Consider the following 17,321-nt stretch of genomic DNA (forward strand, 5'->3'; position numbering starts at 1 on the left):
CTACGCGACGAGTTGCAGAAGCTGCTGAGGGAGAAGGTGAATCGAGTCAGTTTGCAGAAGTGAAAGCCATTCAGCTGGCTTTAGACATTGCTGAACGAGAAAAATGGCCAGTTCTCTATCTCTACACCGATTCATGGATGGTAGCAAATGCCCTGTGGGGATGGTTACAGCAATGGAAGCAAAACAACTGGCAGCGTAGGGGCAAACCTATCTGGGCTGCTGCATTGTGGCAAGATATTGCTGCTCGGGTAGAGAACCTGGCTGTGAAAGTACGCCACGTAGATGCTCATGTGCCCAAGAATCGGGCTACTGAAGAACATCAAAACAACCAGCAGGTGGATCAGGCTGCTAAGATTGAAGTAGCTCAGGTGGACCTGGATTGGCAGCATAAAGGTGAATTATTTATAGCCCGATGGGCCCATGACACCTCAGGCCATCAAGGTAGAGATGCAACATACAGATGGGCTCGTGATCGAGGGGTGGACTTGACCATGGACGCTATAGCACAGGTTATTCATGACTGTGAAACATGTGCTGCAATCAAGCAAGCCAAACGGTCAAAGCCTCTTTGGTATGGAGGACGATGGCTGAAATATAAGTATGGAGAGGCCTGGCAGATTGATTACATCACACTCCCTCAAACTCGCAATGGCAAGCGCCACGTACTTACAATGGTGGAAGCAACCACCGGATGGCTGGAAACATATCCTGTGCCTCATGCTACCGCCCGGAACACCATCCTGGGCCTTGAAAAGCAAGTCCTATGGCGACATGGCACCCCAGAAAGAATAGAATCAGACAATGGGACTCACTTCCGAAACAACCTTATAGACACTTGGGCCAAAGAACATGGTATTGAATGGGTGTATCACATCCCCTATCATGCACCAGCCTCCGGGAAAGTTGAACGATACAATGGCCTGTTAAAAACTACCTTGAAAGCAATGGGCGCTGGGACGTTCAAAAACTGGGATACGCATTTGGCAAAGGCCACCTGGTTAGTCAATACTAGGGGATCTACCAACCGAGCTGGACCTGCCCAATCAAACCTGTTACGTACTGTAGATGGGGATAAAGTTCCTGTAGTGCATGTAAAAAATATGCTGGGTAAAACAGTCTGGGCTACTCCTGCCTCAGGAAAAGGCAAACCTATTCGTGGAATTGTTTTCGCTGAGGGACCTGGATATACTTGGTGGGTGATGCAAAAGAACGGAGAGGTCCGGTGTGTACCTCAAGGAGATTTAATACTGGGTGAGAATAGCCCATGAACTGAATTGCACCATGTTAAATAGTATATTATACTGTATGTTATCACTACCATGATTACTATAGGTGACTAATTAGAATGTATAGAAAAGAGTGTAACCTGAGCATGACATAAATGGTATGGAATAAAGGGTGGATAGATGTCCTGGTTTCAGTTAGCACAGAATTAATTTTCTTCCTAGTAGCTGGTGGAATGCTGTGTTTTGGCTTAGAATGAGAAGAGTGCTGATAACACCCCGATGCTTTAATTGTTGCAGAGCAGTGCTTATACTAAGCCAAGGACATCTCAGCCTTTGCTCTGTCCTGCCAACGGGCAGGCTGGGGGGTGCAGTAAGAGCTGGGAGGGGACAGACCCAGGACAGGTGACCCAAACTAGCCAAAGGGGTATTCCATACCATCTGACGTCATGCTAAACAATATATAGGGGTGGCTAGCCGGGGGGAGGGGGCCGGACTGCTCAGGGTTAGGCTGGGCATCGGTCAGCGGGTGGTGAGCAATTGCATTGTGCATCACTTGTTTGTACATACTATTATTACTTTCGTATTATCACCATTGTATCATCATTATTATTATTGTTATTATTATTTTGTTATTTTTTTTTTGTCTTATTAAACTGTCTTTATCTCAACTCACGGGCTTCACTTTCCATTTCTCTCCCCCGTCCCAGAGAGGGAGGGGGGAGGGTGAGCGAACGGCTGCGTGGTGTTTAGCTGCCGGTCGGGTTAAACCACGACAGCAATTTACTTCATCCACCCTGTCTGAATGATGTTGAAACATCTTTCCTAAATGATGAATCTTCAAGAGGTGATTTCCACCATACATATACCATTTTCTTGAAATCCCTTAATCTTGAAAACACCACATTTATGGCATTCTTCTTTTCATAAGAACATATTTGTAAAAACACAGCCAAAAGTCTCTTTTAAAAGAACTTCATTTACTTCATTTTCAAGAAATTAACTCAAGCTTCCACATTAAAAAGTACTGTCTTGCTCTCCTAGGATAGTTATAGTATCTGTCTATAAATATATGCACACACATATATATTTACATACACACATGCACAAATTGGGAACTACTGCATGTTTATCTTCCACAGATACACAGTTTTAGATTCAAGTAACTGACTTTAAAAATCAAGTCCAGCATTCAAAGACAATCGTTCCAGATCCTTTGGAGATCTAGAGTAAGTGATGTGTTAACTTGCAGGATTTTCTGCAACAAACAACATCTAAAAGGAAAATGGCAAATAACAGAGGATAAAGACCAAAAGGCAACTTTCCTGTAAGATGTACTGAACAGCTTCCTTTAGCTACATTGAAAGCACTTAACAATTCACATCATGTGTGATTAAACTCTTTGCAAGATGAAATCTTTCTTACTTTCTAATCATTTCTCTCCCAGGAGGTACAAGTAGACTTGGAACAACTGTGAGCATTTTCCATGTGGAATGTGATCACACAATGCAGCACAACCCCCCTTCTATTGCCACAGTGACTGCCCTGCCGTTGCCTGGTTAAGCTAACCAACCACACTCACTTTATATGGGAAAATGGAATTTTTATCTGATACAGAATCAAGTTTAGGAAAGCACAGTTTTCCACTCACAACAAGATTAAACATATGATATTATTATACCAATAAATAATACAATTAAAAAAAAAAAAAAAAGCATTTAAAAAAAGCATTATAATACTGGTTAATTTTAACTTAAGTAAAATACTATTCTAGTCAGAAGCTAAACAGTTGAAAATGGCTGAAGATGACACTGACCTAGTGGTACCAACCAAATGCAGGATGACAATGAATGTACAGTGTGATGAAGCCTTATAAATGATAAATATAAATCTGAGCTGCAGGACTGAAGCTGTTTCCAGTAAAAGAAATATTGTGTGTCATTGTAAAAGTTGGTGACTTCTCATATACAGTACTGTCTATACATAATCCTGATCACAAATTTAGGAAAAAAAAAGTGACTGAGGCAGACGAAAAGAAGGGTTACTGGGAGAAGAAGAGGAACAAAAAGCATAGATTTGTGCCTAGCCAAATAAAAAGTCTGTAGTATTTATCAGTATGAAGGGATAAGTACAAGGCAAGAAGCAAGAGCTTTCTAAGTTAAATAAATAAATAAATAAATAAATAAAGATATCAGTACAAGAACATATGGAAGCATATTTTTCATAAAGAAGTTAAAAGTGAAAGTAAAGTAGGCACTTATTAAAGCAGTAAGATTTTTATAACAGTATTTCACTGGCATAGCATAGGTAAAAAGGAAAACCCTACTATTTTAGATGGAGTACAATATGTTTATAAAGAGGAATGCTGGGAAGTGATACTTGTACTAGATGAAGAATGGAAAGTATTCCCAGGAGAGTCCTCTCCACAAGTCAAGAGAAAGAACATGTCTCTAGGTGTAAAAGCTACAAAGCAATTCAACCCAAGAGCCATAAAGTAAATCCTGCATCAGCAAATCTGAGAGCTGAAAAGGCTATCTCATTTTGAAAATATGATGGAAAATTTTTGCGCTTTAATAGAGAATATATATTAAAAATAAATAAATAAATAAATAAATAAATAAATAAATAAATGCGAACATTACTCATTAAACAAGTGCTTTAGCTATAAACAAGGCACAAGCACTAAAATAAGACAAATCCCTCAGTACTGTACTTTAAGCACTGACACAGCAGAATTTTAAAGGTTGGATTTTATTCATCAAAGTCAGTAAAACCTTTTTGGTAAACCTTTTGTTTTAATATATCTAAGACAGAGAAGGAGGAAAAATCCCTATAATTTAAATGGAAAGGAAAAAAGAAATAGGAGTTATGGTTAAAAATGGTTGATTTTTGATGGTACTTTTTTTTTTTTTTTTTTTTTTTTCCCTGAAATACTATTTAAGAGTCATTTCTGTGTTAGTTTTGTTTCACTAGAATAAAAGCTTTAGTTATAATAGAGTTAACTTTAGAAGAAGAAAAAGAAAAGCTACAAAAACATTTACAAAGGAAAACTTATAAACATGTAGTCAGATCAAATGCTCCAATACACACATTTTACGGCAATCAACATCAGAATACATCTCATCAGAAACACATCTAGAACACAGTCCTAGATAATAGTAACTAGTCACTAACACCAATGTAAGTTGAACACCCAAATGAAAAGTTTGGCTTCTTTCATCAGGTAGCCAAGTTGTCCTTCAGCAACCATTAGCTCTTATACAATTAGGAAGAATAAAAAGAAACACTAAATTCTCTTAAATATTTCCTCAGAGTGTGTGAGTCAGTGGAAGTATCAACCAGTTAAATATGATAGTATTTCTGTTTTCACATCTGTACTGATGAATAGATGCCAACAAAGCTCTACTGAAACTCACCTTATAATGTATTTACCTCCAGAGAACAAAGTGTAATAATTACACTATAAAAAATATAGAATTTTTCTTGAAACCATTTAAAAGAATAACAGAGCAATGACATGATTCTGTCCTCATACCAGTCATTAAATCTTCTCTTAACATATAACTAAAATCCCTAATCTAGTAAGCATTTCAGTTACCTACCTGCATGACCATGATGGATGTGATAAGGAAGAAAATAGTTATTTAGTTTGTATAGGGTAGTATCTAGTCTGCAGACTATTTTGACCAAGCTGACTAATGTAATTATGGCTAAACATAAAGATTGAATAAAAATAAGAAAGAAAAGTGCAAATCCATTTCTTTCCCACCTCCCTCCCAAGCATCATCTTTTGTTTTCTTTCAAGTTTTAAAGACCACAAACTGTATCTACACTGAAGATAAGATGAAAATTAAACCTGGTGAATTATCAAGTATTTTGTTTCCATTGTTCTCTCTATGGACTTAATGCAGGACCTCCAGACAAATCTTTCAAAGGAAAACTGTAAGTCTCAAAATGATGTTTAGCAATGGAAAATAAACAGTGAAGTTATTTTACTAAAATTTTGAGTTTAATACTAAACTAAACATTCAAATTTTCAATGTCATAGTTATTTTAAACTGTCCTAAAGGGAAGCTCCTGCCCTTCTGGAGTTACCTGCAGAAATATTGCTGGGTATCTTTAAATGCTAAGGTTAAGTAACACAATGTTCAGAAATATGAAATATATATATATGATTTAAAAAAAAATAATCTACTAAAATAGCATAGAATATAATATCTAAGAACATTCTTAGATATTTAACATGGTTGTTCTGAGGGCCTCAATTAGATTTTCCCCTTCGGAACTAATGAACTTTTATCAGCATTTTATCAAAGCATCCACAGCTAATGGAAATCCTATTCAGATCAATATGGGAGCATAAGAGCTTTCACATTCCTCAATGAACTAGCAAACACATTCATGTTATGGAAAAACAGAATGTTCAGTAGAAACGGAACAACTCCATTTTGGATTCCATTACTAGAATTTCTCACATGGGTGAGGTTCCTATACTCCCAGGTGTTATCTGTATATAACAATTGCTTATTTAAACAATTTAAGCAACTTATTTAAGTAACTCCGTTAATAATAAGAAGCTTCCAGAAACAGCTGGTAACAAAGTAAATGACATAAAACTGATGGTCTATTTGATTACGCAGTGCTCAAGGTGGAGCAAAAAGACAAACAGCAATAAATTGTGGTGTTTTAAAAAATACACACATACAAACTTACACACACAACACACAGAAATCATCATCATGAGATCCTATATTAAGCCAAAAACTCATGAGAGAAGTCTTATGAGGATGCAACTCCCAGTCATGAGGCGCTGATTCACAGAAGCCATTTTCTAACATGCCAAACTCCACGAATGCATGTCAGTCTGTTATTCCAGCCTACTTTCTTTGAAGGTGTCCCTCTCCTGCTTCTCCATCACATGCAACTAAAATAATCACTACTGCTGTAAACATTCTTTTACTGATGAGTTAGGAAGCTTGGGTTGGGACTGCTGATGACTGACTCTAGATAGATATCCAGCCCCCTTCAGCTCCACGGGGATGGTACGTCTCTGGGATCAGTCTCCCGTGGCAGATTGCATACGTGCCAACAGTACAGCATGGACAGGAATTAAGAAGAAAATCTGTAGCTAGGCTTATTACACTAAAAACTAAGGCTAAGAGACTTGGAAGACAAACAAATACTAACTTCTCATGGCCAGTATGCAAGCAGGAATGCCCAATGACTAGTTTCAGAGAAGAATTCTTTCTCAAAGGTACAACCAACAACCAATTTTTGCAGAGAAGTACAAGACATTCTGCAGCTCTAAGCAAACTTCAAAGCATCAATGTGCCACAAAAGAAATGTACATACACTTACACGGCCCTCTTGGATATAGTAAAAATACAGTTACCAAAATTACTATAGCAAAATAATAAGAAAAAACACTTTTATGTGTGTTTTACAGTATTTTGCATTTTTGTCCTTTCATTCCAGGCAACTACCTTCAATAGGTGCAACTATTTTCCCCCTAGCACAGGAAGAAAAATATCTGCAATTATAGAAATGTCAAGTACAAGAAAAGAGGAATCCAAAATACTGATACCTGACTTTATTTGTTATAGCAGGATAGACTTATACCTAACAAATTATTTTTAAAAAGCAATTAAAAACTCTTAGACCATTTAATAAAACTGTTTCATTTGCCAAGTTAGGAACTTTTCCTAATCATTTTGTCATCAGCTACTTTCAATCCTAGCTAAATCCCGTGGCTACTGGAACTATGATTCACGCACTTTAGCAAATTTTGCCCAAAGCTGATATAAAGTTACAGAAAAACTCACTGTGCTTTATCATAATCAAAAATAGGAAGCTGTACACTTCTAGTAGGATAAGAACTGGTCTGTAAGATAGTCCCCTTTGGTGATGAAAAGTTATTTGATAGTTGGTGCACTGCAGTCTGTAGCTGGAAAAAAAAATCTTTCAAGGGAAATGAAAAGACGAAAAGCTAAGTTTAATTGAAGCTGGAAGCAAAAATACATATATATAAAGGACAGAAAGGCACTGATGTAACTATGAAGAGAAATGAAGAACAAACTGAAAGCTAAATTCCTAAGCTTTACAGAAGCATAACTGCAGTAAATGTGTAGAAACACGGCTTAAAAGCTCTGAAGAAGCTTAACTTACATCCCTAGGGAGTATGGCTATCAACAAGGCACAAGTTTTAATGTGTATTCACATATAAATGTGTATTTCTGCTCAAACAGATTTACAATGTACAGCTCATGTAGTAGTTAAGGCCATGCATACTTCCTCTGCATTGCAGCCTTGTATACCTTATTTCTTTAGTACATCTGCTTTCATCCTAGGAGTAGGAAATAAAGGAGCTCGTTTACACATGCCATACCCAGAAAGGGCTCCATGAACGTACTCCTATCTAACAACAGCAAATTAGTCATCCTTCACATGTTAACTTGCTCTTGACTAGATGTTAAAAAATTTTAAAAAATAAAATAACGGCTTGGTACACAAATGCAATTTAATGCAATCTTGAAAATATGAAATCAGAGCTTTAAGTGTACACACAAAAAAAAAAAGGCACAAAATGATAATCCACTTTGAAAAATATTAAAATGAATGCTGTAAGTTTCTGAATCATATTTCACCCTAATCTGAAAATTTAAGAAAAAAGTCTGTTCTGTCTGTTTTGTAAGTCAGTAAGTGTTTAGTCATCAATATTCTTCTAACTGCTTAGTTAAACTAGCATAATCCAGAAGAGACTTATTTTAGACTTTTCCTGATTCTATTTATTTAATTATTCATTTTTAACATACAAAAGGGTTAATTTACCAAAGATAAACTCCAAGCAATGTGGAAAATGACTGTGGAAAATGTGATTCCAAAGCACTCAGTTAAAATAAATGAAAAGGTAACCTTCACTTTCATAGGTTTGTTTCAAGACTAAATTATACATAAAACAGCACTCACAAAGTCCATGTCAGTTACCAGGCCTCTTATCCTCCTCCAGAATTTTCTGAAATTATACCTCTAGTTTAAGATGTTCTTTGTTTCCTAAATAATAGGTATGTTTTAAAAGAATTCCCAAAAGAAGGACAAAAATCTCTTCTAAGTGTCACTTTTCTAAGTGACCTAGAAAGTCAAGAACACTCAGGTGGAACTATACATTTATTTGTTGTCCAGTTTCAAATATGTCCTAAAGAGTAGGACTAACCCTGTGGACTAACCCTGAGCTTAAAACATTAGCCAGTACTGCACAGATGGAATAAACTCTTCAAAGCTCAGCAGTTCTTGCTACACTCTAAATTGATACTTGCATTTTAAAAATACTTCATGTTTCATAAAGAAATAAAATACATAAATTAAAACAAACATATTAGAGCATCATATAAGAAAATGACTTAAAATACACCTTCTCATAAAAACAAACAAACAAACTGAAAATAGGTGGAAAACCAGGCTGGTAATGATAACCACAGAATGAATAAACACATAAAATGGTCCAGCTACACTTTATGCCTATTTGTCTACTTGTAGAGAACTCCCAAGAAACATACAAAAATAGAAAAGTGTCTTACAAGCTTATTCTAAAAAAAGACCCTATTTTTATGTCTATCCTATTTTTATGTCTAATGAAATACCGCAGTGACTATAAGTATGTTTAATTAGTGCTTATTTCAAATACTTCTTTATGGAAACATTAGGGGATTTTGTTTCTTTGTTTGTCTAGCTCTTCTATTTTACAACTTCCAGTTTCTCTCTTTCTGAGAATTTTCTATTTCATCAGCATCTTAGTATCCTGAGTTTATCAAAGGATGTAAAGTTGGAACCAACTCATCAGCTCTGGGAGAAGGGAGAGAGCAGGAGCAGAGAGACTCTTACTATCATAGCCTGTAAAGACGGGCTTTGCTCACACTCTTTGCTCAATTCCATGCTCTTTGCCTGATAAGTCTGCAACATACTACTCATCTCCAAAAAGGCTCAAGTAATACAGTCAAACAAAAAACTCTGTCAAAGTATGACTAATAAACTTGATCAAACCTGTACGTGTGGAAGGGAAGTTTATACTTCAGAACACCAAGGAAATAACAAGACTTTGAAAACAAAGAAAATTCTAGAACTACCTTTAGGAAATGCTGATTTCCACATGTTTTGGTTTCTTTGATTTTAAGGTAAAAGGCAGAAAATAATTTCAGGGTAAAACTTAAACATGTCAGGGTTTCCCAGTGCTTTGTTTCATGGATTCACTTACAGCGCTGAATATACTCTTGACCCTAAACCAGGCAAGTTCTTCACCTGCAAGCGTATTTTTAAATATCAAGCTTACTCCTTGCATAATGTGACAGGCACCGTCAAAAAGGTTGATGTGATGGTTTCAAATGAGATGACTGTCAAAATAGTTGTGTCACAATTGCACTGTCTCTATTTTTAAACACACTAAAAGCTAGCCTTCTGCACTAGACTCTTATGAAGATACCACTCCAGATATGAAGATACCAATTGCACAGAAGTTTTGAGAACACATTTCCAATAAAACTAGAACAAACATGATAAAAAGTTGAACATATTTAGGTTTAAACTTCTGTGTAGGGTGAGAGATGATTCACAATACCCACATACACAAATAGAGACAATTTGTAATCATTTTGGAACTTTTCCTCTTTTTTTTTCATCGTGTTTGTCTGTGAGATGTTTTGGTAATTCAAAAAGGGTCTTATTCTTTACGAGGAAAACCTTTAAAATGTACAAATACTCAAAACAGACTAGAAAGCTGTCAGCTAGCCAACATAGTCCTGCATATAAATACCTGCTGGCATCTTAGAGGAAACCATGTTACAAGGAATGCTCCCACAGACTTTTCACATCATGGACATTAAACCACACAAAGAAGCCAGCTAGGACTTTGAAAACTTAGCACTGGCAGTCAGAACTACACATGTATCAACTCAAATAAAATATGTTGAACAGTATTTCCTATCGGGGCACAGCCGAAAACACAAGGCATCCAATTGGCAAACAATCCAGAAACCTATGAACAGCAAACTCTTCACCAGGCTGAGAAGAAGCCCCCTCAGCACTTGGCTCTGTAGCTCACATGCCCTCCACCACTGAAGAAGCCACAGCTGTGGCCTTACGTGTGCCAACACACCCTTCTTTGTTGGCTGTGGGTAACACCATCTGAATCCTTCACAGCAGAGATACTAGGATCTCCAATTCTTGCAGTCCTACTGAGTGAGCCACATGGGTAAACACTGAAGACTTCCAATAAATTTAAGTACAAGGCACAACTGGTTTCACATCCTGAACCATCCAACTGCCAGCCAAGATGACCTTGCAAGATGACGTGGGGCAATAGAGGAATGACCCAATGTCAGCACTATGAGTAGTATTGCATGTGTATGCAATAGCATACACATTTAACGACTTTTATATTATTTGGTATCATGTACACACAGAAACATTGTACATATGGAACGGTATGGATATGGATAATGATATGGATAATGATATGGAATGGTATGGAAATATAACTCATTTTTCCAACCTGTTGAGAATTATATTACAGTTATCATGTTTGATAACTACCATTACCGTTGCTGTAATGAGGTAGCTTTTAATAACAAGTAGTTAAGAGAGCAGATACACAATTCTGTACCAGTAATTGGCCATTTATGCAAATAGTTGAGGCCTCTGTGATCATCCTATTCCTCTTCTCATGCCCTCAGAGATGCTGCTACAATCTTAATGATTCACTATTTCATGAATTGTTATTCAAGGGTTACTGATAGCTCATTCTACACTTTTTTTTTTTTAACACAATCATTGCATTTATATTACTATTAAATGTAGCTGCCCAAAACCAATGTTTAAGTATGGGTGCTGCTGTTTTAAGATCAAGCATGCCAGTACCCAAGTGACCAAACACCATCTTATCTTCACCAAAGGCAAATACACGTCTAATGCCTGTGTTTGGTGTAGTGTTCAACTCAAAGTTTAGCTGTGAGGTAAAGTACTTTCAGAGGAAGCAGAAGATGGCTTGTAAGGGTTCCAGAACCCCAGAAGACAGTCACAGTGCCAGTCACACTGTAAAGGGAACCTTTCTGAGCAAGCAATTTGATCTGAATAGACATTTTCACAGGAAAATTGCTGTAAATACTGTGAATCAACAACAAATAGGATATTAAATAGCTGTTTTATTAAAAAAAAAAAAAAAAGTCAAACTACTGAGACTATTCTTTCTATGGTTTTCATAGAACTTTGTAGAACGAAAAAGACTACAGGAAAATGCAAACAGCCATTAATGTGGACTGCCTGTATGTACAGTCAAAGTAAAACTTTTTTTTCAAATATCAAAGCATGCATTACCAAAAGATTTAAAGGATAAGGGACATTTTGTATGAATGCGTTTTTTCTCCTGTAGAAATGGGAAAAAGACTACAAAAAGAAAAGCCTTACAAAATTAGCATTACACTGTGTCCCATCTATGTTGATGAATGGTCTTTAAATGTGTTTGTGTTGAATTTGTTATTTTTCAGTTTCTGAAGAAATCCTTCTGTTTTGCTGATAGCCAGTATTTATACACTGACAATGTTTGATTTCTGCTAGAATTGTTACAGTCACCTAATTTATGACTTGTATTTTAGTTTGCCCTTTTGAGAAGTACACTATTTAATCTTTTATACATTTAAGTTAAAAATTACAAAACCATCTTCTGAAACCAGAAACGTCATATAAATAAAAAGGAAGGTGGGAGGAAAAAGCAGCCAGCCTTTTTTTTTTTCCCAAATAACCAAGAGTCAAGGCCCTCCTAAAAGGCACAGCAAGAAACACGATCTCAGTTTTTTAACTTTATTTTTATTTTCTAATGAATAAAACAAGTATGAGTCAGTAACACCAAGCTAGCCGCTTCATTTACAGAAAAGCATTTCTAGGCTTCAAAATTAGTGGAGGAAAGAGGCTCGCTTGAAAAATGGACTCTGAGAACACAGAAGGCCCTCTTTAATCTCTATTATTATTGATTTGGGGAAGCAAAAGTTGTTAACACATGAAAAAACAGCACAGAGACTTTTCAGGGAGGCATTTTACACCCTATTATATTACACCCTATTCGCTAAAGGTGTAATAAACCTTGCATCACCAAAACTGTAGAATCAGTTAAGAAACACATCAGAACAAAGACCAATTTTGTGCAGAAAGCAGGAGGGAAATGACCTGTGCACGGCACAAAGCCCCCACCAGGCTGTTGGCCACTGCTCTGCAGCTAGGCTACAGCTGAGCTTTTGCTCTTGGCCAGCTGCATATAAACTGCTACTAAGGCAGCAACCTGTTGCTGTCCTCCCTGGTCACTCCCTGGCACCACCACCCCTTTGTTCCTCCATCAGGCAGAGGTTTGGGCAGATCACCCCCAGCCCAGACCACCACAGGCCCATATAGCAGAGTGGCACAGAGCAGGACGGCCTCTGTGGGCAGCCGTCATCCCTCAGGCTGTGCCACTGGTAACAGTGACTGAGGGCATCTGCTCAATCGTAGCCACAGGGCAGACTTGGGCCTCCTGCTCCACACAAGTGCCTGAGAAACCCTGTTATTAAACTAATTTCCAAGCAATCTGATGACTACTTTAAATTGGAGGAGCCCTATCAGGAGAGAGAGCAAGACAGATCACCTCAGCCATACGATGTGGCACATGGGAAACCATGCTTCAGCCCTGGCTTCCAGCTGAGCACAGTGAGGATTAAGCTCTAGAAAATTACTCTCAGAGCAAGAGTGAATCACTGTGGGTTTGTACACCTCTTCTTTTCCTGTTCATTCTGATGGAAAAAAAAAATCTTAAACCAAAACCAAAACAAAACAAAAACAAAGTTGTAGCCCTCTCCTTGCCAGCCAGTATAAGCATATAAACTAGTATACACGTAAAACCAAACACACCATACTTGCTGTATCTCCACAGTAAAAGCAGAACAAAGCCTCAGAGGCAGCCAGGCTAACCTATACCACCACAGCCACCTGTCAAAGATCAAGCGCCTCAGGTTTTCTCAGGAGTTCTTCAATTTCTTTTATCCTCACCAAAAAAAAAAAAAAAAAAAGATTTTCAGTTTCTTGAGAAAGAAATCTAGTAACTGATGCCACACAGATTTAATTTTTCTACAGTTTTTCTATTTCTGTGAATCTGAATGGAACTGTTTCCAGTTTATATCAGTCCTCATGCAAGACCCAAAACCTTCCTTGATGTCAGAAAAAGTGATGGTCAGAAAAATCTTGCAGTTGAGCAGGTCTCAGTTTAATACTTCAAAACAACAAGAGGACTTCAAGATAAATTTGGAACTGATTATGCAGAATGCCCAAGCCACAGTCTTTGGTTTTGCACATACACCTATAAAAATAATTCCCCTTCTAACACCGAAATAGTGTGGCTGATCTTATGCAGTGATGGAAAAGAACAAAGAGAGAGTTTTAATAACCTAGGGAAAAAGCAAACCCCCGTCACAGTCTAATTTAACAACTTGCAGTTCTACAATCAGTTCGGGTACCATATTAGACCACACTAAGTAACCAGCTTCACAACACAAGGGGATGAAACTATGCCCAAGCATGAACTAAACCTGAGGACTTTTGGTTTATTAGAATATCCAGAGCTTTTCTGAAACCATAATATTAAATTTGCAGCTCTGCATCATAGCAAAAATAAAATTTGTTCCAAAAGACTCTTGCAAAATGTATGTCTAAAATAATTTGATATTTCAAGTTTTTTAGATATAAAGTGTAGATATTTTAGAACAGCAATCTTAAGCAAATCAGTAAAGTGGCCTGCTATACTTTTGGTCTGTTCCATATCATTTCTAAATTGATACAGACGGGAATCACCCATTTTTCATGCCTCAAAATAGCTAGGTTTGGGCTGCTCTCTCTCTCCAGCATACCCTACTTCACTCAGATTTAATACTAGGATAGCACTCTAAGCAGCTTTGTCTTAATCATCTGCATCTTCTGGAGGATCTGTTGCATAGGCAACAAGGTTAGAGATTCTTCTAACAGACAGAAATACTAGCCAGAAATGAGAAGCTGCTATTAAAACGTCCAAAACCTTTGTTTACTTTTCTTTTACCATTCTTCATTATATAGACATAGGGTCCTCAGGAGCAACTGACAGTCAAGACTGGTGTCACTCCAGACCCCATAAAAACACATGGTCCTGTTCCATTAAGTTTGAACTTTCAGGCTCCAATCTTACCACGAAAAGCTGAGGTTCTGGGGAGTCTTATAACTCAAGTCTCCAAAAGAGAAAAAAGCAGACTTTTTTTTTGCTCCAGCTATCACACTTCGTCTCTATGTCACTTACACTCAATTTCCAGAACAAACATTTCCTAATGTTCAACTTCAAAATAAATTACAACCATGGTGATAATGTTACCTTTTTTGTTCTCTTCCCCAAAATTCCTCCCAAGAAAACAAAACAGGAAAAATAAACACAACAAAAAACTTCCAAAATACTCCTGTCATGCAGAATCATATTTCTGCTACTGATACAGATCAGCAGGCATCGAATGCCTGTAAGGATTTTTAAATGACCTTTTACAGACAAAGCACAAACATATCTGAATGTAAGATTAAGCTACCAGTGTAGCACACTGTTTAAAAGTCTGATTAAGAACTGCTAGCCCAACATCGATTCCCATCTGCACAATTAATACCTTCCCAGCTCTAATAGTGCCACTGGTGTATTTTTTCTACGTTCTAATTTACAATAGTTGTTGAAGTAGTCTCTAGAAATACCCCTATATAGTGGAATAAGGGATAAGATTTCCACACCCAAAAACTGAACCAAGTACTAACTATTCAAGATTTATTGTTCATTCACTATTCATGCACTGCAGCCTACCAAACCCATTTTTAAATGGCCACCTTTTCCCAGGCCTCTCAGAAAAAAAAAAAAAAAAAAAAACACTAATGCACAAAACCAATTATTTTTCCTGTCTTTTTGTCTTTAATAGCACATAACCTCTTTCAGTGGCCCATTTAAATGATTTTCCTGCTTAATGAGGTAATGCCACAAGGGCAAGCATACATTAATATTAAAGAGCCAGTCAAAATAACCAAAACTGTATTCATCGTATTAGTTATCACCCTTCACCCTTTCTGTCAGTTGCACACAGTCTATTTTTATCTACAAAGATACTCTTGCTATTAACCACAATATTTTCAGTGAAATAACCCTGAATTTCAGTTATGGCATTGCAAACAAACTTTTCTGGAACTGCAACACATCTTTATTACTTCAGAAAATGCTGCTACTGAATGAAGTCATTTGTTCTAAACCAACTTCAGCATAGTAAGATTTGTTATACTGTGTGTGTCTGTAATAAATTTAAACACTGTCCCTACACTAAGTAAAATACTGTTGAAAGTATATCATAGACACGGGCAGTGTAACAAACTTTGTATCTGTACAAGAGAAAAAATAGCTCTATTTCTGCTTTTGCCTGTAAGGAACTCTATTCTGAATAATTAAGAAAATACAGGCAATTCCTCTTCAAATACCACAACATATTTTACAAACCTGTGGTGCAGAAGAAAAAGATATGCCACATGCTTATACAGAAATAATTTTTAAATGGCTCCAACCTTTACAGCATACATCTAATATGGCAGCATCCTGCCAAGGATTATATATAGAAACCCTAAAGGTAGTAATGCTTTAGCAACTTATAGCATAGCAATACTTACAACATGGCTGCTCACAGACACAAGCTACAGTAACTGTCACCAAATGAAAATTGAAAAATACAAGTAGAAATAAATATGCTTGCAACAACATGCTGTGAATGTTCTCCTATCTTTTTTTCCTTGCAGTCTACAGTTTACATGCTGATGCATGCATTAAAGCATAATTTTGGTGGGAAGAGACAGCAGATAGAGCTACTTACGTTGCAAGATGCAAAACCCTGTAAACAAACACCACCTTGCAACAAATACTGTTACTTACCTCATATGACCAAACACACTGTGTTCCTCCAAACCTTCGGACACACCTTCCCACCTCCACGTCCTCGTGAGTGGTGTACATCTCCCTAAGGCATTCACCTATGTGTGGCACCATCCTCCTGAGGACCTCCCGGCTGAAGATCATTCCTGGCCCTCCCATGCAGAAATTCTCTCCAGGCTCAAGCCCCAGTTTTCCGAGTTCTTCAATATTGCCCAGACCAGTCTGTCCCAAGTACAGAGGTTTACTGCTGTTCAATGAGCGAAGAAACTCCTCCAATTTTTCACCTGAGAAAGATAAAAGATTACTGTTATTTCTCTGTCTATACTGCCAGCCATCTGTTTTCCTCTATCTCAAACTTTTTTTTTTTTTTTTAAATGCACTTCAGACTATCACAGGAAACAACTTCCAATCCAGTATTACACACCTACTTGAAAATATCCTTGAACAAGATTACATTTCTCAGACTTATATGAGAATATGATCAAAACCTTGTCCTGTTCAACCAACACTGATGGAAAACTGTCCCCTGCTTGTTTAAAACTCCCTAAAGCGCGACAATTTGTCAATATAGTTCTAGGTTGAGGAGGACAGTGAGGGGAAGTGTCAGGTTCATTTAATGTGATTGATTTTTGTAAAGACAAGAACAAACCTAAATTAAGTAGCATAGAGTTGATACAGAATAATTTCCTGTACTTCCTCTAGGATCCTGGTGAAAATCAGGCACTTTCCAAACTGTGTCTTGTGCTACATTGTTTACACACACTTCCTTTACAAAACTTACCTATTTTTGCAAAAAACTGTGATTTAATATTTACTTGAAATTCAGAGTTGATGGACAGGTTTACTTTGGATCCAATTAAAGAGAGGTTTTCTACAACTTGGAAACGAGCCCCAAAAAAACGGTGACACCTTTTACTTCTTCAACCAAACACATGTACATGTGTGTGTGTAGTTCACAGATGAATGACTGCTGACGAACAAGCAGTCTATTAAATGATTCAGACAAACCAAGTGACAAATAGGCAAGTGTGCTGTTACCTCAAGTTAACTTTCAACAGTTTGTATGATGCCTCTAACCTAGGTTTATGCTTATAGCCTTTTTTTTTCTTTAACCTAAGAAC

At 37.1% G+C, this 17,321-nt stretch overlaps 1 protein-coding gene across 1 annotated transcript in view; it reads right to left on the reverse strand.

Annotated features, from left to right (window-relative positions):
• CHSY3 (chondroitin sulfate synthase 3) overlaps positions 1-17,321 on the reverse strand; it is a 204,346-nt gene that overhangs the window by 185,657 nt on the left and 1,368 nt on the right. Inside the window, exon 2 of the mRNA XM_084503182.1 lies at positions 16,201-16,484. Coding sequence (XP_084359308.1) covers positions 16,201-16,484 — 284 coding nt within the window. The remainder of the gene's footprint in view (positions 1-16,200; positions 16,485-17,321) is intronic.

Source organism: Aythya ferina, assembly GCF_964211825.1.
Source record: "Aythya ferina genome assembly, chromosome: Z".
In the NCBI taxonomy this organism is placed as follows: Eukaryota; Metazoa; Chordata; class Aves; order Anseriformes; family Anatidae; genus Aythya; species Aythya ferina.